Source organism: Myxocyprinus asiaticus, chromosome 4, assembly GCF_019703515.2.
Source record: "Myxocyprinus asiaticus isolate MX2 ecotype Aquarium Trade chromosome 4, UBuf_Myxa_2, whole genome shotgun sequence".
Taxonomy (NCBI): Eukaryota; Metazoa; Chordata; class Actinopteri; order Cypriniformes; family Catostomidae; genus Myxocyprinus; species Myxocyprinus asiaticus.
In genome coordinates, this window is record NC_059347.1 from 27,046,232 (window position 1) to 27,073,236 (window position 27,005).

Below are 27,005 nucleotides of genomic sequence, written 5' to 3' on the forward strand. Positions count from 1 at the left end.
TGGACTTCAAGCAACTTGGGCTATGAGCTTCTCCACCCTTCCTCCAGACTCTAGGACCTTGGTTTCCAAATGAAATTCAAAACTTGCTCTCATCTGAAAAGAGGACTTTGGAACACTGGGCAACAGTCCAGTTCTTCTCCTTAGCCCAGGTAAGACGCCTCTGACATTGTCTGTGTTTCAGGAGTGGCTTAACAAGAGGAATACGACAACTGTAGTGTCTGTGTGTGGTGGCTCTTGATGCCTTGACCCCAGCCTCAGTCCATTCCTTGTGAAGTTCACCCAAATTCTTGAATCGATTTTGCTTGACAATCATAAGGCTGCGGTTCTCTCAGTTGGTTGTGCATCTTTTTCTTCCACATTTTTTCCTTCCACTCAACTTTCTGTTAACATGCTTGCATACAGCACTCTGTGAACAGCCAGCTTCTTTGGCAATGAATGTTTGTGGCTTACCCTCCTTGTGAAGGGTGTCAGTGATTGTCTTCTGGACAACTGTCAGATCAGCAGTCTTCCCCATGATTGTGTAGCCTAGTGAACCAAACTGAGAGACCATTTTGAAGGCTCAGGAAACCTTTGCAGGTGTTTTGAGTTGATTAGCTGATTGGCATGTCACCATATTCTAATTTTTTGAGATAGTGAATTGTTGGGTTTTTGTTAAATGTGAGCCAAAATCATCACAATTAAAAGAACCAAAGACTTAAACTACTTCAGTCTGTGTGCATTGAATTTATTTAATACACGAGTTTCACAATTTGAGTTGAATTACTGAAATAAATGAACTTTTCCACGACATTCTAATTTATTGAGATGCACCTGTATATATATATATATATATATATATATATATATATATATATATATATATATATATATCAGTATATATAGCCAGTGGTGGTTCTAGCTTGTATGATGGATTCAGCTGTATGTCAAAAAATATATCAATGATCCAGGAAGCCCGACATTTTCTGAACATCTCCATTGATGGCTATTTAAAATGTAATGAGACAAAATAAGTTGCAACATTACAGTATTTCATTACAGTAAAGAAGGAGTTTTATTAGTGCCTTATTGTTAGAGCACTCTTAAAAGCGTAAAATAGACTAGTGAACGGCTAGGAACCGTGAGTGTTCTTGAGGTGCCATCATCCAATCAGCGTTGTCAGAATGTCACAGTTGTTTAAAACAGTAATTGGTCACATGGCATTTATGGTTCAAGATACTGGCTAGAAAATAAATTGGTCCAGAACTGAGTGCCTACAAGCAAAGATTATATAATTAGCATACTTCTAGCATACTTCTGCTGGGTCTTGAGCAAGCTGAGCAGCTGCCACTGAGATGAATAGGAATGCTAATGGATAGTTTTCTCCAGGTATTATAGACATCCTTGATTTAGACTCAGTGTGACTGGACAGGCAGCTCTAAAATTAATATATAATCCTCATGAGCCCATAAAATACCAATTGAAGCGCTTCAAGGTTTTCTGCTGGTTTTTGTACGGCAGCAAGTGAAAGTGAATGTGATGGTTCAGCCATCATCTGTCCTACTCGCGTGAAGCGTCTCATCCTCTTTGTTGGTATGGATGTACTGGCATCTCAAAAAGATCCTATTTGACTAAAGCATGTCTTTCGGCTGGTTTCAAACAGAGGGGAGAGTAAAAAGGCAGTAGATTTAGACAGGCCCTTAAGTGCTGTTTAACTTCCCAAGTTCCTATGACTGATTTTGCCCCTGAATATATGGAATTTTCTTCAGTTCCATACTTATTTTTTAGATGTTGTGCTTTTAAATTATATTTGCTATCTTAGAGGCAGTTTTCTGGACCAATTAGATATACCAGACCCAGATAAGACTCTATTATAAAATAAATTACACTATAGATTCCCCTAGAAAAGCACTTTCTAATCTCAGGCTGTAGTTGCCTCTGGTAAAATGGCCAATAAGATGATACAATACAACTGCAGCTCTTCATGAACGTACAGTATGATGGAAATTCTGCTGACCATAATTTCAGCTTTGATCTTGCTCCTCAGTTGTAGAAATGCTTCGGTCAAGTTATATAAATGCTGTTTCAGTGGACAGATTATGGTGGTGCTGATATAAATTGCCTGGGGCCTATGCCATAAGGTTCTATTCATATTAGATGTTCTGTTGGTATGAAGATGGTATGCAATGAAGAGGCTTCCTCAGTCATGCAGTTAACCGATCACAAACTCTGGAATCCCAGTGGGATCAATGCATTCTCTCCAAGTCCTTTTAAGTGAGGCATTTTGGGTATTCACAGGCCCTGCTGAGACCTGGCTAAACTAAAAATGACACAAGATGTGATTAGAAGCAGGACTTCTAATAATAGGGAGCACCTGGCCTTTTCATTTAGTCAGATATGACTAATTTCTCTACATGTCTGAGAGTTTCTTTGAGAAAAAGCCTTGGTTTTCACCACATCGTGCACTCTGATGAGCGGGAAAGGGCTCACAAAAGAGGAATAGCAGGGATTGAACAGGCACCAGCCTATTTTCAGCTGTCATCTCTGACACAGAGACACGGATTACTGTCCAATTTATCACTTACGGCTATCTAAACAGCTTGCCAAATGCTTGTTCTTGAAGTCAGTAAAACACTGTAAATCACACATAAAATATGTTAAACTACAGAGGTACAGTCTCATTATAACTGGTGTTCAAAGGCAAAACACAGTAACTACATATCTAGTAAAAAATTAGCAAAGAAATGTCTTTTACCTCTTAAAGGTATAGTTCAAACAAAAATGAAAATCCTGTCATCATTTACTCACTCTCACCTTTTTTTTCCACAATGAAAGTGACTGGGGAAAGGGTCTGGAGCAACATGAGGATGGGTACATGATGACAGGATTTTCATTTTTGGGTGAACTATCCCTTTAAACTACTGTATATTATCTGTCAGACTTGTCTCAACTATGCTAAGATTCAAAGAAAACTAAGTGTAAAAATTGCAGCAACACATTTGAGTGGACAATCCAAAACTTTCAAGCCAGTTTCAGTGTAGTCACTGCATTTTGCCTTTATATGGTAGCCGCAAAATTATCTAGAGGTTGCAGATTTGTTACTTTGTGTCAGCAATCTAAGAAGTGTTACCAAGTCCTCTCTTATTACCATTGTGCCCTTGAATAAGGCACTTAAGAGTTGTTAGCAGCAGGGAAATGGTTGCAGCAATTACTGTAGTTAACTGGCTTCAGGGTAAACAACATCTGCAAAGTGAAAATTAATCCAAAAACTACTGAGCGTTAGAATGTATAATTCTATTAATCAGCAGAGATGCGCAGTACATAATCACAATTATTTAATTAAGACAATCAGCAATCTTGCATGACATTCTACCAAAAAGAATCAAATACTGGCAAGAGAAGGTTCACCACTGGTGATATTTATTTATTTTGGGCTATGAGTTACAACCACAAAGACAAGTGTGCAAGAAGAGCAAAGATTATGACACTTTAGAATAGTTTTCAAGCACAATGCACATAAAGAGATGCTAGAAATGACCAATGACACACAGGAGAATAGACCAAAAAGAGTTCTCACTGTCAATGAAGCAAGTGTATTGATGAGTAAATGCTAAAGCAATATCACTCAATGATAAAATAAAACAAAATAAAATATGTATTTCTATCAATACATAAGAAGGGCAAAGAATGATAAAAAAAAATCTCACTCCTTAATAACACCATTTCTTTATAAAAAAAGAAAATAGAAAAATATCAATTTAGGCAACGACAGCAATTTAGAGCTGGTTTATAGTCCGACATACAATTTGCTGTAAAATATTGGTTGCAGAATCCACGTGAGTAACACTCATCTCAGTTGTAAATATGAAGCACAACAATTTTGAGAAGCGAGGTAAATAACATTGCAACAATTCAGTCTGCATTTGTCCTTGTAACCAGTGGGAGGTCAGATTGCGAAGAGTTTGTCATGTCTGCAGATATCGTACAATGCTTGCTAAATCCTTTCACGTATCACTGAAACAGTATAGGGCTGATCAGCAGTCTGTTCTCAAACACATTCGTAATCCCTTCTGTCTTTTGTGCAGCATGCAATACAATACAGACATCAATAAAGTATGTGGTTTATTAAAGCCGATACAAAATGCTCATGTAATGAGGACTTCACTTTAAGTAACACTTGAAGTCTTGAAGATATGCTTTGCAAATAAATCATAAACGCCTGGTTTAACCTTAAGTCTCTGCAATGTTCAGTTTAAAATAAAGGCTTTAAAAGCTTATAAATTAAGTTCTTTGGTTGGTTTTAATCAAACATATTTTGCTTGCTTTTTTAAAACATTTCATAAATGTTAATTATATACAGTACAAGCACACAGAAGTCATTCCTAAAATTCATAACTGTGTGTAATGAAATTTCAGAATGACTAAGTAATATTCTAAAGGTGCAAAATTCAGCCACTGGTTTTCAAAAAATATGTTTTCTCACTGTAGATTCGTTCTTAGTTGACTGCATTCAAAAATGTGTGACAGCAAAACAAGACAAAATGTGTATCCATACAATAAAATAAAAGACACAAAAACAATCACTCTTATAACAAGCCTTAGGTGAAGTACAGAATAATTCAGTTGGATGACAGCGGAAAGGTAAAGGATATAAACATGTGAAAGGAATGCTGAACATCAGCTTGACTCCTCACTCATCGTCACTGTGGCTCCCCTCTGACTGCTCCTGCAAACAAACATGCGATGACATCCCACTCATATGCACATCGTAGCGCGCCCCATGGCAGAGGGCTCTCTGACTGATTGCTGATGCAGCTTATTTCTGGATATTGAGAAAATCTAACACTGACTCTCCCACATGGGCTTTGGCCACACGGCCCTGATATATGCTTTGTAAGAGCAGCCCCTGCAATTTACTGATGTTCAAATATTTAGCGATGACACAAAGAAAGACAGTGCATACGAAAGGACAACCCAATCTCATGAAAATTCGTACATAATTTACGAGTTGGCTATTTCATGTGGTCATGCAAGATGTTGTTCGCAAAAAACTTGTACGACTTAATCACATGCAAATTCCCGGATGTCTAATACAGAAGTAAGCGAGAGTTCCACGCACGAGGCGTTAAGAACATACTTATTCATATTATGCCCTAACCCAAACCCCTTATCTAAACTTAACCAATCAGTAGAGTGTGTAAACATGATAGGAAGATGTTGTGTGTGACAGAAGCAAGTAATTGTCACGTATTAGATGGAAACAATGTCCAGCGATGTCATTGGCTGTAGTGAAAGTCGTAGGAATTCAAACGAGTGCAGTCGCACGATATCATACGAATTAGCCAAATTTAGAAAAGTCGTACGAATCCTGACGATTTTGTCATGAGACTTTGTTGGAAAGGAGGTTTCAAAAGCAAGAGACTGACTTACAATTTCCTCTTGAACTGCAGCAGATGGGATAAAGAGTGAGGAATCAGCGAGAGTTCAAGAGCAAATAAGGGCACAAAAACATATCTTTTTCAGATGAATGATTTCCTCTGGGAACTGTGTAACAACACCTCAAATGGCTTTTGGATGATGAAAGATAAGGACATGTGGCTAAGCATCTATAATTCTCTTTGTTTATAAGTTGATAGTGGCTGGCTGTGGGCTGCATTTTGAGTAACATCACCTCTTTGCGGTTAATCGTCCCACAAGTGCTCAATCAAAGCCTGTTTGTTTTTAGGAAATAATATCCTCTCAAGCATATTCTATCAAAATGTCAATTGATGCACCAGAGGTTTTTGATTATAAGACATGCAATTAGGGTAAATGTCAGCTGTCTGAAAAAATAAGTATGATAGGCCTAATTGATGAGTGAAGTGTTCTGTTGAGGTGGACCTACGTTCTCCTCCTGGTCTTCCTCGCTGTCATCATCGCTGACCATGGGCTTAGCCTTTCCACGGCTCCGTCTCTTCTTGCCTTTGTCCTGACGTCTCTCCTCCCGTTTGCTCAGCCTAATTTTCACCCTCACTGACTTAGCTTGGACTGAAAAAATTCATAACCATAATAAAAGAGAATTCAAATAAAAATCACACAACTCTACAACAAAGAAGAGATATAGATACAAATTAGCTTTTAGAAATTTTTACAAGAAAATACTTGGAAGAAACTGTTAAAGTCTGAATAAAGTCATTTTTGAAAACAAACTCCACCCATACTGTTTCAAACTCCACCTTTATCTTTATCTTAGCACTATACTTTGTCATTAACTGTGACAAAGCTTTATTTATTGCAAACTGAACATTAAAGCTTACCTTCAGTATCAGAAATCTGGTTGTTTGTTAATTAGAAATGTTAACAATCTTACACTCTGCCTCTGATTCTTCCTCGTCATCGTCATCCTCGTCGCTGTCATCTTCGCTTTCTTCCTTAGCAATCTTTTGTCTGGCACTCTTGAATACTGACTGGAGAACAATGGAGTCCTCATAGATCTACAAAAAACAAAAAAAAAGGGTTAATGAAAATTAAACATTTCCTCATGTGATTCCCCATTACTTGTATCATCTGCAACCTGAACATACAAATGTAGGGCTTTACTGGTTGTTTAGATCAGTGTTACTATCAGAAATAATTAATAATTATTTCTGTAGTTATTAATTAATATTTAAATTAATCAATTAAATCTAACTCATTAAAACCTCATATGGGGCTCCAGTAAATGTAGTGTGCTACGTTTAGGAGCAAGTTTGGTTATTAGCAATAATTAATAATTATCAAAGATAATTATTAATTATTAAAATCAATAGAACATTGATGAGAATCAATGTTAGCTTTTTTAAATCCTTTAAATCAAAAATTATCAAAGATAATTGTTAATTGTTAACATCGATGAAACATTAATTAAAATTAACACTAGCTTATTGATCATTCAAATTCAATCATCAAAGATAATTATCAATTATCAAAAATCAATAGAATATTAATAAGGATTAACATTGACGGGGCACCACCCTGGAATCAGGGACTAATAACCAAATATTAAAACAGTCTCAACATTAGATTGTTTTCTTAGGAAAATCGACATCCGAAGAATATCGATTTTCCGGAAAAAAACAATGAATGAAGGTTTGAATCCGAGCACTGACATCCCATCAGCATGACACAGGCGTATGCAAAACAAACCAAAACACTTCTCTTTGTAATATAACAAAGTTTATTTATGCAGTAATATCAATTAATAATTAATACAATGCAGTCAATAAACTTCCGACTTACAACTACAAACTAAACATGTGATATGATTAGATATGGAAATAAAAATAATTCTATCACATAAGGTGTGTGTGTGTGTGTGTGTGGGTGTGGGTGTGTGGTTAATATGAGGGAGAGAGAGAGAGAGAGAGAGAAGTGACAGCTCTAAAGCCGATTTCGCGATAGTGGGAGAGAAAACAGCTGTCAGTTTATCACTCAGAGACGCGGTGGACGGCTCGTAAAAGTCCCGCTTTATTTGACTCTTTAATGGATGAACTCAGTTGCTGTCTCACCTGCGATGGCGAAACTGCACAACAATCCAATTTGGTTGGACCACAATACAGCAAAACAAAATCGTGATAATTAATACCCTGAGTATTAATAATGAGCGGACATGGCGGTCCGTAAACTGTACAAGCAAAAACCTTGAAACACAAGAATAACACACTATAATATTCTATCTCTGCCCAGACGTAAACCTCTTACTTGAATCGCATGAGGACACAGGTATAATGTGTTTTCCTCCGTCCTTTAACTCTGACCCGGTTCCTTGAGGCTTGGGTGATGACGGGAAGCCGTTTCCTCGCTCTGTCAGCGGGCGGTACGACTGTTGATTCTCGGCGGGCTGGCGGAAAACTCAGAAATGTCGACTTGATTGAAGATGGAAGAGAAATCTTTAATCTCTTCACTTCTGTAGGCAAACGGATGAAGATGCAGATTGCTCGGCGGTCTCCTTCGGATCTGTTAGAGTGTTCGGTTGAACACAGAGTAATCGTCCAGCGAGATGGAGATTGTATGGCCACAGTTTCAAGTCGGACGTTACTTCCTTGTGCCACGAGGTTGCACCTGAGAGCAGCAAAGAGCTACAAAGTCGCTGGAAGTAAATCTCGAAAAACTTTCAGAGGTATTTCAACTCCTGATGATGTCATGTTTGAGGGACATTCTGTTGTGTGCCTCATCCAATAGGAGTTGAGAGTTCGATCCTTTAGTGAGCAAGGCTTCAAAGGACTCCCATTGTTTGATTTTGGCACAATTTTTATCAGTAAGATTTACGACTTAGAAGGTGGGGGCTTGAGTTATGTTTTTATGACTGTGTTAGGCCTGCCTTGTCTACTATTTGAATACATGAGGCCCAACACAAAACAGAAACAAATCATTTAAAATGCCAGGTTACAGCAAACTGCATATGAATGTATACTGTATATAAACTTTTGGAAAAACTGGAAAGGTAAAAAAAACAAAAAAAAAAAACAAATGCAGCACTCCTTTCCAATGAAAGAGTGGAAGCTGATGCTGAGAACTGTTTAAAGTTTCTATGAATGGAAAAATACTTTTTATATATTATTTTTTTATATATATTTTTGTGTGGAGTCTGGAGTCTGTCTCCAGATTGTGCTCATTTCTGAACAGATAAAATGTTGGTTTCTGACACCTGTTCAGTAATCCCAGTCTCTCTTTCAAAGAAACTACTTTCCATACTACTTTGCAAACTACTAAAATGCACAAATCCACCATAAAAATTAAATGTCAAGGGATCTTCAGAACTAAATATAACTGATATGAAGTGTAGACAGATCAGCATAAAGCCGAAGCTTAATAAAAAATATGATCCATGTAAGATGATCCAAAGAAACTTTCACATTTATTATTTATAACACTTGAGCTAACATTACTTATTCATATTGAAGAATTGCTCTCAAGATATCTGAAAACTTGTCAGACACTCTTCCATTGTTTACAACAAATAGGCTAATCACTGCAAAATGGTGTGTAGTGTTTCAAGGAGGTTGTTACCGCTCAAAGACAATGATGTAGGTAGTTCAATCAATTTATTTACTCACCTGAGAGCCCTCCAGATTGTAAGTCTGAGCATTGTGACAAAGAAGCATGACGTCTTTCTCCAGATCGCTCACACTTCTGTACTTGTGGCTACGCACACGCTCCTGCAAAAACAAGCAAACACTTCTAACACAAAAACATCCTTCACCTGTAGGGTGCAAGTTTAGCGATTGAGGAAATTGGCAATTAGAATTGCAACAGAAAATAAGAGCCTTCAACGTCTTCAAATTAACACGAAATGTGCATAAGGTGAGTAAGACGGTATATTACAAGGGCAAAAACATCACTTTATCTCATCTTGGATCGTGCATCAAAAAGCAATTTTCTACGGCAGGGTAATCCTGTTATCGCTCAGCTGGAGTAATGAGTTTGCCACTCCTGATCGTAAGATAGTACGTCAAAGAGGAAGATGTAAAATGAGATGTTTAGATGTGGGGCCACACTGAAATAAGAGTTACTGTAGCTCACTGTGCATTTACCTTAATCTTCTTGAAGTCCACTGGCTTCTTTATCAGCTCATAGTATTCAGGGAGCTCTTTCCTGGAGGGCAGCTGCACAAAGACCTCACTGAGCTGACGGCCTGATCTGTGATTGGAGACAGAGATTGAAACTTATCCTGGGTTCATCTGCCCAGTGAGAGATACTTTACTAAGTGATGTGCCTGGGCGGATTCCAACTTAAGTAGAATATTGTGCAAAATGTTCACATTAGCCTCATAATGGAGCTTTACAGACCATTACAGAAAAAACAACCACCCTCAAGTTCTTTTCATTAAAGGAATAGTTGAACAAAAAAAATTTAAATTCTGTCATCATTTACATACCCTCATGTCTTTCAAATCTGTATGATTTCTCTTTTCTGTAGGACACAAAAGGTGCATTTTTGATGAATATCCTGGCCACTCTTTTTCATATAATGGATGTAAATGGAGACTGGGACTGTCAAGCTCCCCAATGACAAAATATCATAAAAGTAGTCTATACAACTCATGCACTATATTCCAAGTCTTCTGAAGCCCTACGAAGAAAACTGTGTGAGTAACAGACTGAAATTTAAGCTGTTATTCACCGATAATCTTCCCCTCCAGAAAGCTGTTAACTGCTGAGTCGAACAGTCTGTTCCTTACACAATCACTATCATATGGCTTCGTTTTTATAATCCTTTTAGGATACATTTATGGTGCTTTTTTGTCATTTTAGAGCTTGACATTCCCAGTCTTCACGCACTTGAATTATATGAAGAGTGACCAGGAGATTCTGAAAAAAACAGAGAATAGCCAAACTGGTTCAAACTGACAAAGTCTACAGTAACTCAGATAACCGCTCTGTACACTTCTGGTGAGAAGAATATCATCTCAGAATGCTATTCTGAGATGAGGGTTGGTGCTGTTTTGGCGGCACGAGGGGGACCTACACAATATTAGGCAGGTGATTTTAATGTTGTGGCTGGTTAGTGTAAGTCATATGGGCTGGAATTATTATTATAAATTTTTTTGTACCTCATGGGATCCTGTCTTCAGCCTATATCTGTCTGTAACATTTGCTCTAAATATTCATGATACAGCACAAATGATTCATTACCCAATCCATGATTAAATCAGCACTCATACTGGTGCAATTACGGTGTGTTGATCTTCATACACACTCCAATTTTTTTTTTTTTGCTGCAGATGCATGCTTAGCATTAGTCTCAGGGCTCAGACTCCACTACAATACTAAACAGCTTTCAACAAAGCTGAAGGCTAGACTCTGCTCATTGCAAACTTATAACTTTTAGCATGTAATGAATTTAATTTCATTAGATAACAAAACATCAAACTAAGTGGCATCTACAAACAAATTATGCTAAAGCTTTTCTCTAAACTACCTTATAAAATGTTTATTATTTCCAACCTTCATTTGCTTGAAAAGTGTGCTTGTGCTTTATTTCTTTAAAAAAAAAAAAAAAAGCAACATGGTATGATATTTTGTTATATAAGGGAAAGACATTAATACATATTTTATTATTTCACTATAGTTTAACATTTCTGAAATAGTCATATGACTCACCTTGCCAACTATGCCATCATTATGATTAGCAATTATTAGAAATGCCACTCAATAAGTAGCACAATCATTGTAAGGAATTCTGCAGAATGTACTAAGGGGACTTGCAGCTTTGTTCAGTATTTAGATTATGTAACTTATCAAGATTCAAAGAGAAGGATGTCTGTTTGCGTGACACTTAATACTACTTAACTGACATGTCTAGATGTCTTGGTTTAAATACAGATTACAGAGATTAGTGTATCATGTAAAATTACTGCCATATCTAGACACCAAAATTGTTATTCAGCAATTGATGTAGGCCTATGCTGTTAACTTGTATGTTGCCATGGTGACCACCAAGAGAGACATTGAGTGTATGATCAATCCTACCCTTCAATTTGTGGGATTGCATCTTAATTGAGCGACACATTTAAAGTCAGGCTTTGTGTTTTTTCCTGATAAGTGGCGTTCATGCAGTCCCAAGCCCTATATTCTGCTGAAATCACACCATGGCAAATGTGACGAAACTTTCTCTGTTGCACTAGAGTTTGAGTGTCTCTCTGAAACTGGTTTGAAATTCTCAGGGGAGCATGACAGTCAGCATACCATTACATTCTAACACCCTAGCACGTTGCCATGCCAGCAATATGAGACTGGGTTAAAGGGAGAGTTCACCCAAAAATTTACTCACCCTCATGCCATCCCAGATGTGTATGACTTTCTTTCATCTGCTGAACACAAACAAAGATTTTTAGAAGAATATCTCAGCTCTGTAGGTCCATACAATGCAAGTGGATGGTGATCAGCACTTTAAAGCTCCAAAAAGCACAGACAGTCGTAGAAAAAGTAATCCATCTCCAGTGGTTAAATTAATGTATTAAGCGATATGATAGATTTGGGTGAGAAACAGTTTAATATTTAAGTCCTTTTCACTGTAATTGTTTACTTCCGGTCACTCTCCAATGCGCGTCCATGAGGGGATGCAATTCATGCAGCCTCTCGCGTGATGTAAGCACGCTGGCATGTTCATGCGAGAACTGATGAGTGCGCGATACAACCGTAAGTGCAGCTTGATTTTTTTGTTGTTGTTTTTTTTACAACAGAACGCTTTTAACAAGCTTCATTGGTTTTGCTTTCATATGAACATGCAGCACGCTTACATCACACGAGAGGCAGCGTGAACTGATTCCCCTCATGAATGAGCATTGGAGAGTGAACGGAAGTAAACAATTATAGTGAAAAGGACTTAAATATTTATCTGTTTCTCACCCAAAGCGATCGTATCGCTTTAGAAGACAATAATTTAACCACTGGAGTCGCAAGGATTACTTTTACTACAATTGTCTGTGCTTTTTGGAGCTTTAAAGCGCTGATCACCATCCAGTTGCATTGTATGGACCTACAGAGCTGAGATATTCTTCTAAAAATCTTTGTATTCTGCTGTAGAAATAAAGTCATACACATCTGGGGTGGCATGAGGGGGAGTAAATGATGAGAGAATTTTAATTCCCTATCTGTCACTCACTCGATGTTGTGTCGATGCAGTGACACTAGGGGTCACTCTTGGGAGCCCCAAACACCTCTGCTTTTTGAAAAAAGGCCAATGGAAATTGGCGAGTGGAATTTACATGCCACTCCCCTGGACATACGGGTATAAATGGAGCTGGTATGCAACCACTCATTCAGATTTTCTCTTCGAGCCGATCGGTTCTATTCATTGAGCTGAATTCACTGAGTTCATTCACCTCGTCTGCGGGATTTATGGTGCATTTCAGCAGCTTCTCCCCCTCTACACCTGTGGACTGCAGAGAACGCCCCTGGGCGCTTCGGTAGAACAGCAAAACATGCACAAACATGCCCACACCGGGTTGGTTCAGATGGACTGCGGGGATGATATCCTCCTCCCCCCTCCCCGGCCAATCTTATGGTGGGTATAAGGAGCCAGGTAAGTGCTTCGATGTCCCTGGACTAAGCATGGCCCCCTCGACGTGGCGCCTCAGGCTCCGCCCCGCCGTGAGGCCCCACTCGCCGGTACGTCCGACGTGATTATCCTCTTGGTCCCCCTCGCCCGGAGTTTGGATGCGTGGCTCGCGCTTTCCAACCCATCGGCTACGCAATTCAGTTCACCAGGTGCCCGCCCGGGTTCAGCGGCGTCTGCTTCACCTCGGTGAAAGGCGAGAACGCCGCTACCTTGCGTGCAGAGATCGCTACCCTTCTATGGAAGGGTGCGATAGAGCCTGTCCCTCCAGCCGAGATGAAGAAAGGGTTTTACAGCCCCTACTTCATTGTACCAAAGAAAGGCGGTGGGTTGCAGCCAATCTTGGACCTGCGAGTACTGAACCGACCTTGCACAGACTCCCGTTCAAGATGCTGACGCAAAAATGCATTTTAGCAAGCATCTGGCATCAAGATTGGTTTGCGGCGGTAGACCTGAAGGACGCGTACTTCCATGTCTCAATTTAACCTCGACACAGACCCTTACTGCGGTTTGCTTTCAAGGGCCGGGCATACCAGTAGAAGGTCCTACCCTTCGGCCTGTCCTTGTCCCCTCGCATCTTCACGAAGGTCGCAGAGGCAGCCCTTGCCCCGCTAAGGGAAGTGGGCATCCGCATACTCAACTACCTCGACGACTGGCTGATCCTAGCTCACTCTCGAGTTACTGTGCGCACACAGGGACCTGGTGCTCAGGCACCTCAGCCGTCTAGGGCTTCGGGTCAACTGGGAAAAGAGCAAGCTCTCCCCGGTTCAGAGCATCTCTTTTCTCAGCTTGGAGTTGGACTCAGCCTCGATGATGGTGCGCCTCACGAACGAGCACGCACAGTCGGTGATGAACTGTCTAAAGGCGTTCTGACAGAAGACAGTGGTTCCAATGAAACTTTTTCAGAGGCTCCTGGGGCATATGGCATCCTCAGCGGTTGCCACACCGCTCAGGTTGATGCATATGAGACCACTTCAGCACTGGCTTCAGACTCGAGTCCCGAGATGGGCATGGCGCCACGGGACACATCGCGTGGTCATCATGCCGATCTGTCACCACCTCTTCAGCCTTTGGACCGACCTTGCATTTCTACGGGCAGGAGTTCCCCTAGAGCAGGTCTCCAGAGGCGTCGTGGTTACGTCGGACGCCTCCAAGACGGGCTGGGGTGCCGTATGCAACAGGCACACAGCCGCCGGCTCCTGGACTGGCCCGCGGCTGCATTGGCACATAAACTGCCTCGAGTTGTTGGCAGCACTGCTCGCCCTGCGGAGGTTCTGGCCATTGATCCAGGGCAAGCACGTGTTGGTCCAAACAGACAACATGGCGACAGTAGCGTACATCCACCGCCAAGGCAGTCTACGCTCTCGTTGCATGTCACAACTTGCCTGCCGTCTAAGTCGCTACGAGCCACTCACATGCCGGGCGACCTCAACACCGCAGCGGACACGCTGTTACGATAGGTTACGCTCAGGGGAGAGTGGAGACTCAACCCTCAGGTGGTCCAGCTGATTTGGAGTCGATTCGGTCGAGCACAGGTAGACCTGTTTGCTTCCCAGGAATCCTCCCACTGCCCGCTTTGGTACGCCCTGACCGAGGCACCCCTCGGTATAGACGCGCTGGCACACAGCTGGCCCCCAGGACTACGCAAATACGCATGTCCCCCAGTGAGCCTACTTGCACAGACCCTGTGGAGGACAAGGAGCAGATCGTCCTAGTAGCACCCTACTGGCCCACCCAGACGTGGTTCTCGGACCTCACGCTCCTTGCGACAGCCATTCCCCTCCACAGTTTGTGGAGAAACTCGCTGCCTGCCCAGTACATGTGCTAACTAGGCCCTGTACTGAGGTATGTGCTCCACATGTGGTGGTTCCCCGTAGGTGAACCCATGTGATATCTTCCACTAAATTGTTTCTCTGTCGGTAAACTGCATCTTCCTTGGGCAGGGGCCCCTCTGCCCCCGGTCACCATGTTTGTAGAAACTCCTCCCCCTCGGGTAGGACCTACCATGGGACTTCTCCACATGACAAACTTCCAACAAGACTCGGTAAGACCATGTGACGTATTTCCACAAAAAATACCATCCCCCCCCCCCCCCACTGGTCTTCACAGTGTCTTCCCCTTCGGAGTGACAACCCCCCCCCCCCCCCGACGTAGACATTTATGGCCCCAGTCAGATAACAAATTCCACTCTTTTTGGGGAGAAAAAAAAGAGGAAAAGAGGCCTGTCCCTATTTTTTGGGCAGTCGACTTGTTCCCGAAGGACCGTTTGACGCTCATAAGAGTGTTGGGGGAGGTTACGTGACGGCCTGGTGCACTGGCTACGAGGCACACAGCAGTCTGCCCGTCTCGCAATGCCAGTCCACATAACACAGTTCAGCTAGTTGTGGTGTTTTGTATAGGGACCCCTAGTGTCACTACACCGACACAACATTGAGTGAGTGACAGATAGGGAATGTCCTGGTTACTTTCATAACCTCCGTTCCCTGATGGAGGGAACGAGACGTTGTGTCCCTCTTGCCACAATGCTGAACTACCCGCTGAAATGGCCGGGACCCTGTCTCAGCTCCTCAGCACAAAACCTGAATGAGTGGTTGCATACCAGCTCCTTTTATGTCCGGGGGAGTGGCATGCAAATACCACTCGCCAATTTCCATTGGCCTTTTTTCAAAAAGCAGAGGTGTTTGGGGCTCCCAAGAGTGACCTCTAGTGTCACTATATCGACACAACGTCTCGTTCCCTCCATCAGGGAATGGAGGTTTTTTGGGTGAACTACCCCTTTAAGTCCAGCTCATCACAAGTAAGAACAGTTGTAAGTCATTGCAGTTCCGGATATTAATGATTAATCAACAAGCAATCAATTTTAGTGCATATGTGTTTATTAATAATCATGGCAGACGGCAGTGCAGGAAAACACACAGGCATCCGAAGCTAAAGCACACACTGTAACAGCCATGACACAGACATGCAGCCATGTGCACCAGAAAAACTTTTTCAGAAACGAGCTATAGTATCCAATGAGTATCCATATAGCATCACAAAACGCTACTTTTGTCACATTGCATTACACCAGCAGCAATAGAGCCGAGGGTATAACCAAACACGCTCGTCAACCACCTAAACCATATTCCCACATATATATACTGCTGGGAAGTACAAATCATTTAAGGGAATTATTCTTTCATCAGTTCATGTATATGGATGTCATATTTTGATAAAATAGGGTCTAAAATAGTTTTTCTAGTTTTATTTGTTTATATTTAGAACAAATTTAAATTAATTTTCTCACCCTAATTATTTAGTCACCCTAATTAAATAATATCATGTAATGTTATATTTTAAATATTTTCTTCTTTGAATAGCTTCAATGTAGTTAGCTACTTTTTGTTAGTAACTTGTAGTGTAGCTAACTATTCTTTTAAAGAGTAGCTTGACTGTAGTTTGTGAAAGTTTAACTTTGGTGCTTATGGGAGACCCAGGTTCGAGTCTAGCCTGGATCATTTTATTCCTCTCTTCCTCCCCTTGAATTTCTGTCCCTCCCTACTACTGTGTCTATCAATAAAATGTGGCAAAAAGACCTCCCAAAATATTACATTAATTAAAAAGGGCTTTTTGTACATCAATGAGTCTTACACGTGTTTTGACATTTTAACATTATTGATTAATTAACTTGTAAAGATAATTTACATAACAATCGATTATTTAAATGCCTAAAAAGTGAAATCCCTAATTGCAGTAATTAAAAATTATGCTCAAATACAACAACAGAGAAACTTTTCTGACTGCTGCCATTGTGTTTTATAATGTCTCCATTTTCTCCTGCTGCTGCCATGGCCACCTCACATTTTGGCATTCCAGGTATATAAGATCACCTGCACTCGTAATGAATGATCAGCTGATTATCCTGTGATTAAGGAGGACTGGTTTAGACTTGAGTCAGTTGCAACAGTACAGTGTAGTTAAATTATTTATCAAAGGAATGGGCTGGTAATAATAAGTCATTCTTAATCACGGGATGAAATTGACAAGGGAAAATATGACAATGGATTTAACCGCACTTACACGTCTCTGTAATTGATCACAGTATCGATGATGACATTCATCTGTTTTGTGAGTTTGAGTGGGTTTGGGGAGAGCTTCTCTGCTGGAGGGCGTCCTCTCCTTTTCTTGGCCTTCTCTACATCCTCACGTCTTCTGTCTTTGTCCACATGTCTCCGACGCTTGCGCTTCTTCAGGCGTATCTCCTCCTCAATTTCCTCAAGGTTGCCATCTTCTATGGCCTGCCAGAAAACAAGCTCAGCGGTTAAGGTCAGGTTGGGTGACAAAGTTAAAAGCAACTGATCAAAAGATCTAGTCATTACTTTGCAATGATACTGATTACTAGTGGGTTGTGACCCAAAAATTGCGTTGTAGATTTTTTCTGTTTGACAATTATATTTTTGCTGGTTTCACGCTCGTTCAACGTCTGCCCACGCCATCTTCACCCGTGGAATTTTGCCATGAGAATGTATGTGTGACTGAGCCTTAAAGCCTTTTCATCCAGGTGATCAAGCCAAACAGATAAATGCCGTCGCTGTAATTCTGCAAATGCAAATTTCACTGATTAGACCACTATGTATGACAGTGAGAATTTCATGTGAGGACTTCACCAGTGGGCAGTCATAAAAGCCAGCCTCATTAGCATACACTACGTCCAGAATTTAAAGAAACTATTGACTAGAGAGAACATGACTATGGGCCTTAATTATGCAGCCATTTGGAGTTTCATCAGACTTACAATCTGACATGATTAAGATAAGCATTTGTGCCGAGCTGCCCTTAATTTAATCCATCTGTCTTGCATCTTGTCTCCATTCTGCCCTTCCTTTTGTTACACAGATGGATATGGAGCATCCTCTCATATTTCCGGTCCTCTCTGAACACACATTTTGCATGAATATTTACAAGGAATGAGTCATTCTCCTCCAAATAAATGTAGTGTTGTGCACTGTGTTTGTTCTGTTGAGTTTGGCCTAACGCCTGCCTCCATTGTAAAGCGGGAGTATACAAGGGATTCTGCTGGGTTAGTCTTGTGCCCAGGCCTGCATAGCAGGCTTAAAATCTCAGAATATACCCCAAAACACATGTAATTCCACAACAAATTGAGCAAGACTTTGCCAAAGGTAAGAAATCCACAGTAAGTCTACTAAATCCTAGAGATGCCTTTTGAATCCGCTCTCTTTGAAGGGTAGGAAACATGGAAATCTGACTTTGTTTTAGGTTCTTTTGTAACATTAGCTCTAGAATTGCAGTGCAAGGATAGGTTATGATAATACAGAAGGCTTGATTTTATGCACACAGTAAATCAACACACCTGTTATTCAGCTGAGCCAAAGCCCTCTTTCGAGCATAATGTTAATGAACAGAGCCAGAAAGTGGAAATACCTTAAATGAACAATGAACAAACAAATGGACCTTAAAGTTACATATTTTCCAAACTGCCATAGTGTTGTCTGATTTTGAAACTAAAACTAATTTATGAAAATGAATCAATGTGAGACTTTCTAGCATGCAGTTACTATTTTGACATTCAACCAAGATGGTATGAATGAGGGTCTAGGCCTGTATCCGAACATAAAGAGCATGATTTTGGTGAATTCCCTAATTAAACCAACAACTTAAACAACCAGGCAATTGTAGTTAGTTTGTTGTTGCCATTCCACAATAACAACTAAGCCAATTTATATGTTCTTGTCCTGTTTGAAAAGCCATAAACTGATTATATGCTGTAACAAGGTAAATGGAAAGGAGGAGGTGAGAACCGGATTTATAATATAAATAATAGTTTAATGATAAACGTAACCAAAATCACAAACACACACACAGGTGTCGCACTGGCATCTCCGGTCGGCCTTATCCCTCTCAGGCTTAATCAGCCTAATTAGGGGCCCAGTGTGTGGAATCACGACCCGGCCCCACCCTCCGCCCTGCCACATTCCTCCCTCATTCTCTAAGGCCGGGAAGCCCCCTGCATGACGTACACCCCACCCCCCTTCCCTGGGAGGAGGCGTGCTCTTCCGGCCCCATCTGCCGGCAGGTCATCCCCGCCTTCCTGGAACTGGGAGGGTACAAGGGGAGGGAAAAAATAACAACAAAACACGGTACATACACACCGTAACGGTGATGATACCACCTTAAAATTAAAACGAGAGGGAAAGGCCTACGCGGAGCGGCAGCGGGAGAGAGATAGAAGAGAGAGAGAGGAAAAAAATAATAATTTACTCGCCGGTTCTCCGATACACCGTAGCCTGGTCCTTGGCCACTCCTCCACCCTCCAGTGGACGACAGCCGTGCCTCCCCGGGCGGATCGGAGGCAGTCCTCTGGCCCCTGGAGTTTTCTGTGGATGGAAGGGGTCTCCCCCGCCCCTGGCAGTGGTTCTCCTGCTCCAGGAGCCCCTCCCCGCTCGCAGTCAGCGGTCACAGACCCCACCGCATTTCAGCGGCTGGTAGGGGTCTCCTCCGCCCCTGGCAGCGGCCCTGACTGCTCCAGGCAGTCGGTTAGGAGCCCCTCCTCCCCTCGCAGTCGGCGGCCGTTCCTCCGCTCTCAGGCAGTCGGGCTCCTCTGTCCCTCGGCAGATGGCCGTGGCTGCTTCATTGGGGTGGATGGTAGTGGCGAGGACTCTACTACAGTGCATCCCTCCTCCTTCCCGGATTTCGGCACCAGTGTAACAAGGTAAATGGATAGGAGGCGGCGAGAACCGACTTTACAATATAAATAATAGTTTAATGATAAATGTAACCAAAAGCACAAACACACACACAGGTGTCAGACAGCTGTCCGTAACTCTCTCTCTGTCGCACTGCCGTCTCCGGTCGGCCTTATCCCTCTCAGGCTTAATCAGCCTAATTAGGGGCCGGGTGTGCGGAATCACGACCCGGCCCCGCCCTCCGCCCTGCCACATATGCTTACTTACATCCATTTACCAATAGCTAAATTAAGTGTACTTTAGTTTTGACATGCTGATCTTATGTACATAAATGTATGGTGTTTTATGGTGTACCTCTAAATTTATGGAATTATTATGTATGCTATCTAGCACCACATCAACTCATTATACATCAGGTCAGACCAGTGGCAGACACATCATCCATTAAAATGCAGTGTCTGGAGTGCTCAAATGATGCATCCCACGGCTGTGATCCTGGGTTCTGGCTGTCTATGTGGACGCTTCTGGCTGTGTTTTAGAAATAGTAAGCCAATAACAGGTAACCTCTGCACCATCACCCTCGACCATTGTCATGGTGAGGTCGCACCTGTTGGTAAGCAGCACCTATGAAAAGGAGTGCACTCTTGATGTCATTGATGTTGGGGGTGCTGTGTGGGTAAATGTAGCCCAAACAAGAGAGGAAATTACACATTAATGAAAACTTGCTACTTCATTGTTGTGATCCATCACAAACTTGGTCATTATTTCTAGAGGTATTAATCTCTACACACCCACCATTATAGGATAATTTACTGTTCCAAAACCTAGTGAGCTGCTAACGTGGGCAGCATTTTAAGACATCATAGGCGTGCTCCAGCTGCTCCTAACATGAAGGCTGTTCCAAAAGGTAGGCAACTTAACTGTGCTATCACCAAGATCAATTCAATCATTGGATCAATTCAAAGGCAGCATTGTGTATATCTAGGCCTGTTCACAGTGACAGTGATTTTGTTGCCACAAAAAAATTATTTTTAGAATTTTAATATGTATGTATCATATCATGAATCTGATGAACGATTATTATTGCATGAACTGATCACTTCTGACCAGTATTTGAATGCATAATGAATTTTCTTATTATATCTCTGTACGTGGGCATAGACAAAACAGAAAACATTGCTCATCGTAACATGAACTTCTCCTCCGTCTTGCCTACAGTCAACTACAGTACAGTATCTCACAAGAGGCAGATTACTGGCTGTGGCGAGCGGTGTCTGGGCAGAGTTAGGCCGGGAAGATAAGTGGTGAATGAGGTCCACCTGTGTGCCACACCAGTCTTGCGTTCCAGTGAGGGGCAGTGGGAGTATTTAAGGAGAGGAGACAGCAGCAGGCGGGGAGAGAGAGATGCATGAAGCTGTCTGTGTGTGTCTGTGTGTCAATGTGGTGTTGCTGAAAAGCAAACCTTTTGTGTACTGCTGAAAAGCGGCCTTATTGTGTGCGACTGAAAAGTGCAACAATAAATGTCTACGTGTTTTGTCAAGCCGGCCCCAGCTTCCTCCTTTCCATAATTGTTACACTGGCACACCAATGTCTTTACTGCCATTGGTAGTCGTTGCATCATTCACGTAAACTTTTCTCAAGTTTGTTGCTTCGCTGGTGATGCCCAGATTGCATCGGCAATGGTCGCTGTCACTCATATCGCCTCAGATCTTGATTCTCACTGAAAAGGGTTAGGTCAGTGTGAATGCCCCTTCAGCGGTAGAAAAGTCACCGTGACAGAGGGAGTAAAACAGCCTTTCCAGGTGAGTGACCTCTCTCTGGCCTTTCCCAAGATGACACACACATTCATGCATACACATGCATACAGATTTCAGGCAGACAGTCCTTGTCAAGAAGAGTATTTCTTTCTCACAGAAACGTACACAGGCAGGGTTTTCTCTCTCCCTGTAACAGACTTAATTTTCCCAACATCATTGACTGTTTGTTAAACTCGACCGTCCAAATCAATTTGTTGCACCACTGAGCTGTGTAGATGAGTAGTTCCCTATCTGTCACTCACTCAATGTTGTGTTGATGTAGTGACACTAGGGGTCACTCTTGGGAGCCCCAAACCTCTGATCTTTGAAAAAAGGCCAATGGGAATTGGCAAGTGGAATTTGCATGCCACCCCCCTGGACATACGGGAATAAAAGGAGCTGGTATGCAACCACTCATTCAGATTTTCTCTTCGGAGCCGAGCGGTTCTATTCATTGAGCTGAATTCTCCGTGCTTTTCATTCACCTCCTCTGCTGGATTCTTACGCCGCATTTCAGCGGCTTCTCCCCCTCTGCACTGGCGCAGTGCAGAGAACGCCCCTGGGCGCTTCAGCAGAAAAAAAACAAACAACAAAAAGAGTATATTCTAAAAGAGTATATTTTCTTCACTAAAAGAGCGGCACACACAGAACGTCTTTTTATAGATGGCTTTCCGTTTGTGTGTTATTGCGGTCGTTATCTCTCGGCTTCTGACGGCCACGATCGTTGTCTTATGTGTCTGGGCGCTGCCCACACGGAGACATCGTTCATGGATGGGTCTTTTCCTCATTGCGAGAACATGACCATGGCAATGTTGCGGTTGCGGCTTGCCTTCGTAAGAAAGTAAGCCACCCCAGCGGCTCCCCGCCTCGGTCTATCTACCTATGGGTATGAGGCCATGGCGGTTAGCACTGGGGGCGATTTGGGGACCTCAATGGGAGCACCTCTGCCGGGTATCCCCCCACGGACCTTCCATTCCTCAGCACGCTCGCTTGCCCTGGTCGGGCTCTCAGATGAGTCCGCCGGCTCGTCTCAGGGCGAGTTCGACCTCTTATTCGGGGCCCGGGAAGATGATGAGCTCTCGAGAGCAGCATCGGAGAGCGGGCTCGTTCAGTCTGACGCGGAGGCTTCAGCTGGGCTTCCTCCCTCGGGTACGGTCACCCAGTTGCAGGCCGACGCGGAGCTGGCCGACATGCTTGCCCGGGCAGTCGCGAGCGTCGGATTGGGGTGGAACCATTGCTTCGAACCAGCAACCTTCTGGTTACCAGTTATGTGCTTTAGCCCACTATGCCAACACCACTCAACTTGAAGCATAAGTTACCTTGAGCATAAGTCAACTTGAAGCATAAGTTACAAAATATTTTTTTTAAAGTTTTTGAGAGACTATCACCAAAGACTATTTAGCAGAGACAGGCCACTTCTTTTAAAATGAATGGGAGAAACTGGAATGAGCCAATCTCCTTTTAGATACAGACATCACCTGTCAATCAACTCGAGAACGTGCATACGCATTAGCTATACAAGCCAGAATTTTGTTTTTGTTTTGGCATAATCTGAGGAAAAGAAGCACAATTTATGATAACAGTGTTGTCAGATTTTACTGCTGATTTGAAATGTTATTTGATTGTAATCTTGACCAATCATTTTGGAGATTTCTGTCTTTCCTCATTCGAGTAGATAGGAGTTGTACTTTTATGCCACTTGTTTACATTGAAAATAGCTGCCCGGGAGAGTTCCAAAGATGGTCACCGAGTGGACTGACTTGCAAAAAAGACTTTGCAATCACACAGTAACACTGAGCATTTTCTCACACTTTCATGGTGCATTTCTGTAAAGCACCAACAAAAAAGTACAAAAAACAAAACAAAACAAAATACATCTTGAGTACCAGTGAGGCACTAAATAAGTTTACTTCCAAAGCAAGGTCCAAAAAGCTTTAAAGAGATACAGTAGTCCAACCAAAAATAACATTTTTGTCATCATTTACTCATATACTGTAGTTCAAAACATGACTCTCTCTCTTCTGTGGAACACAAAGTAAGACTTCAGGTGGAATGTAAACGACTAACAGCCTCAGTCACTATTCACTTACATTGTACAAAAAAGATGCTTTCAGTCCCTAACATTCTGCTAACATCTCCTTTTGTGTTTCACATAAGAAAGTCATATGGGCTTGAAATAACATGAGCGTGAGTAAATGATGACAAAATTCATATTTTTGAGTGTACTATTCCTTTAATCAAAATGGTCTTTATCCACCTCATAAAAACTAACAGACCCCACATTGTTTCTCAAAAAAACTCCAATTGCCATGTGTCAAACTTCCTTCCTCTTCCTGTATACTTTTGCCCCTCAGTGGGTCTCTGTTTATCAGGAGCTGGCTCCACATTTAATTACCTCCCTTCCTACTTTACACCTTCAGCCTCTGTATTCATGCACAATTTTGCTCTTGTTACCTTCCAGCCAAACCCTGAAGTAGACGAACCCTCACCAAAGAACAACCGCGATGCCCTACAGAAACAGTATTGGCACTCATTATTGACCAGCACCATCCACTGGGCCGATCTCAGCTTAGATATTATCTTTCAAATGGTATAGGATGTCTGTACCACAGAGTCAGATTGTGTAAGAAAATGACAGAGAAAATGGAGAAAGCTTGTTAGAGAGAGGACAGTCAATTTGTGCCTAGATGGGGAATAAGAAAATAAACTATTTGGGCTTGCTGTAATAAAATTGGGTTCATTGATCGAGTGTAGTCAGAAGAGTGCTGATTTGTTATCCATCTCACAGAGCTAGATTTGTCTTGTTTATTTTGTATTGTTGCAATGGTTTATCTATCATATTATGGTAGGTAAATTGTGGAAGCAAGACAGACAAAGTAATAGGCACTATTCGCTACCCTCAAGTCAGTATTTTCAAACCTTTTCCAACATACTTAAAGAAATAGTTCACCCAAAAATGAAAATTCTCTCATCATTTACTCACCCTCATGCCATCCCTGATGTGTATAAATTTCTTTCTTCTGCTGAACACAAACAAAGCTATTTAGAAGAATATCTCAGCTCTGTAGGTTCATAAAATGCAAGTGAATGGGGACCAAAATGTTGAAGCTCCAAAAGCACATAAATGCAGCATAAAAGTAATCCATGTCTTCTGAAGTGATCTTATCATTTTTTGGGTGAGAACAGAACAGATACTCTTTTAAAAATCTTAATTTGTGTTCAGAAGAAGAAAGAAATGTATACACATCAGGGATCTAATGAGGGTGAGTAAATTATGAGAGAATTTTCATTTTGGTGTGAACTATCCCTTTAACACTTTTTGTATTTTCAGAACCTAAACAGACACCAAGACCTAAAATCCAGCAGTAGATAGGAAACTTGTCTGATTTTAAGTCAACTATCATGAATGTGAGATCTTTAGAAATGGCGAGATATACAAATGGTTCTTGAGATATGTAAATGAGATGTATTTGTTTAATTTTGCATAGCCATAATTCATGTGAAATCTTTTTAAAGTGTTTTCTTTTCAAATCTAGGGCTGAAATTACGTTATCGACAACATCGACAATAAAAAAATTGTTGACAAAATTTTTCGCTGTCGAATAGTCGTTTGATCTCATTTAATGTAACATGAGATCACATTAAACTCTTAATAACGATGCGCGATAGCTGCACTGCAGCTCGCGCCTGACTGAGGAGAGGAAGAATTACACAGCTCACAGTCCAGATGCACTCTAAACTTTCACAGCTTCAGGTGATGTAGATCGCAAAGTATGAGGGAATTATACGAAAATACAAAATAAGTAAATATAGAAGCACTCTCATTGTGGAATAAGCGGAGCCGGAGCTCTTTAAAGGAAACACCCCATCATTACATCTTAAATGCAGTTATATTTAATGCGTTATAGCTTTATTGAAGTTCAAATAATAGGAAAGCAGATCATGTAAATAACTACAAACTCTGAAACTGGCATCTCTCTGTGCGGTCAGCGCCTCTTCTATGAGTTGCGTGAATGTCCCAATCTGAGGAGGAGAGATTGAAACTGCACCCCGCTGATGTACACTATGTCTCGGGGACGCACAACCCTCGAGCGAGCACGCTTAATGCAGCTAGATTATAACGTGATGGCTCGTGACTTATTGAATCATAATATATGTCACTGTGCATTTCTTATCGTGAAGAAAACTGGCAATACGCAGCTTTATTAATAAGAGACAGTTTGTTTTTTTGGGAGTTAAAGATGGATTGAAGTGAACAGAAAGGTGAGAGAGGTAGTCTTCACCCCATTATACACTGCAACAAAATTAAGTTTTTGATTTGTTTTGGCTTGTTTTCCAATATAAATATCTAAAACTCCTTTAAAACAACGTACATTTACTTTAGCAGCTATACTGCAGAAGAAAACACTGTTATCTGAGAATGTTGAATATAATATTAATAATACAAATATTTTAAAATATCTAAAAATCCTTTAAAAAAAGATGCATTCACCTGAGAAGCAGCATATAAGATATTTTGACTTGCTTTTAGAGAATAGATCTTGAATATAAGTAAATTTTGTCTTTACTACACTCGCAGAAGTATAACCAAGTGAAAAAATACACTTATATACAAAATACACTTACATTTAAGATACATTCTCTTAAAGCAAGTCTAAATATCTTATATGTTGCTTCTCAAGTAAATGTATACTGTTTTAAGGAATTTCAGACCATTTTAAATGGAAAACAAGACAAAAACACTTGATAACAATAGGATTTTTGCAGTGAATTTCTTTTTCTGAATTAAACTTAATAAAAAGTATTTTTCCCCTTTAATTCAGTGAATGTCATTTAGAGGTATTTTTAAAAGATGATTTGTCCTCTTTATTGTTAGTAAGCATGTTTAATACAGACTTTTAAGTCAGGCACAAGCTGAATAGTCGTTTAAGAGCTAATGATTAATCATTGCAATAATCGCCGAATAGTCCAATAATTGTTCTAATAATCGTTAGATTAATCGATTATCAAAATAGTTGTTAGTTGCAGCCCTATTCAAATCTGTCCCACCTTTATAGTACAAATCTGTAACTCAATACATCAAACACAGATTTATTTCATCTTCCCATTATAACTGCAGTGATGTCAAACCTCTGAGAACAAGCTGCTTGATTTTACCAATCTGGTGTTGAAAATGAATCTGCTTTCCTGGCTGTGAGTGAAGCTGTTATTTCAGCCAATGAGCATGTTTACATGCACAATCTTGCATGATCATGCTTAATTAGTTGACAATGTGTGTGGTCAGGTAAACACTTGTAACAGCTTTCCTTTATCAAGGTATGGTCATAAACGGTTGAAGCAAAAAACGATTGGCACACATAGATTTTTGCCCATTACCCCAATTTCACGCTCAATGTAAACACCTTTGCTGGTGTTCCTACTGTACCGACTTGTGCACTGCAAACGTGGAAGAGCTGGATCTCTGCCTTATTGT

General features: G+C 41.2%; 1 protein-coding gene across 7 annotated transcripts in view; it reads right to left on the minus strand.

The window, feature by feature from the left end:
* Window positions 1-3,370: 3,370 nt before the first annotated feature.
* Window positions 3,371-27,005, minus strand: part of LOC127434769 (probable global transcription activator SNF2L2) — an 89,972-nt gene continuing 66,337 nt past the window's right edge. For 6 of the 7 annotated variants that reach the window (XM_051687735.1, XM_051687742.1, XM_051687753.1 and 3 more), the window contains 6 exons: window positions 17,113-17,330; window positions 9,528-9,633; window positions 9,051-9,152; window positions 6,326-6,449; window positions 5,861-6,003; window positions 3,371-4,702 (listed from right to left, as the gene is read on the minus strand). In XM_051687735.1, coding sequence (XP_051543695.1) covers window positions 4,667-4,702; window positions 5,861-6,003; window positions 6,326-6,449; window positions 9,051-9,152; window positions 9,528-9,633; window positions 17,113-17,330 — 729 coding nt within the window. In that variant the 3' untranslated portion in view covers window positions 3,371-4,666. Of the gene's footprint in view, window positions 4,703-5,860; window positions 6,004-6,325; window positions 6,450-9,050; window positions 9,153-9,527; window positions 9,634-17,112; window positions 17,331-27,005 lie in introns of those variants that run through there. The other variant, XR_007896086.1, reaches the window with a different exon arrangement.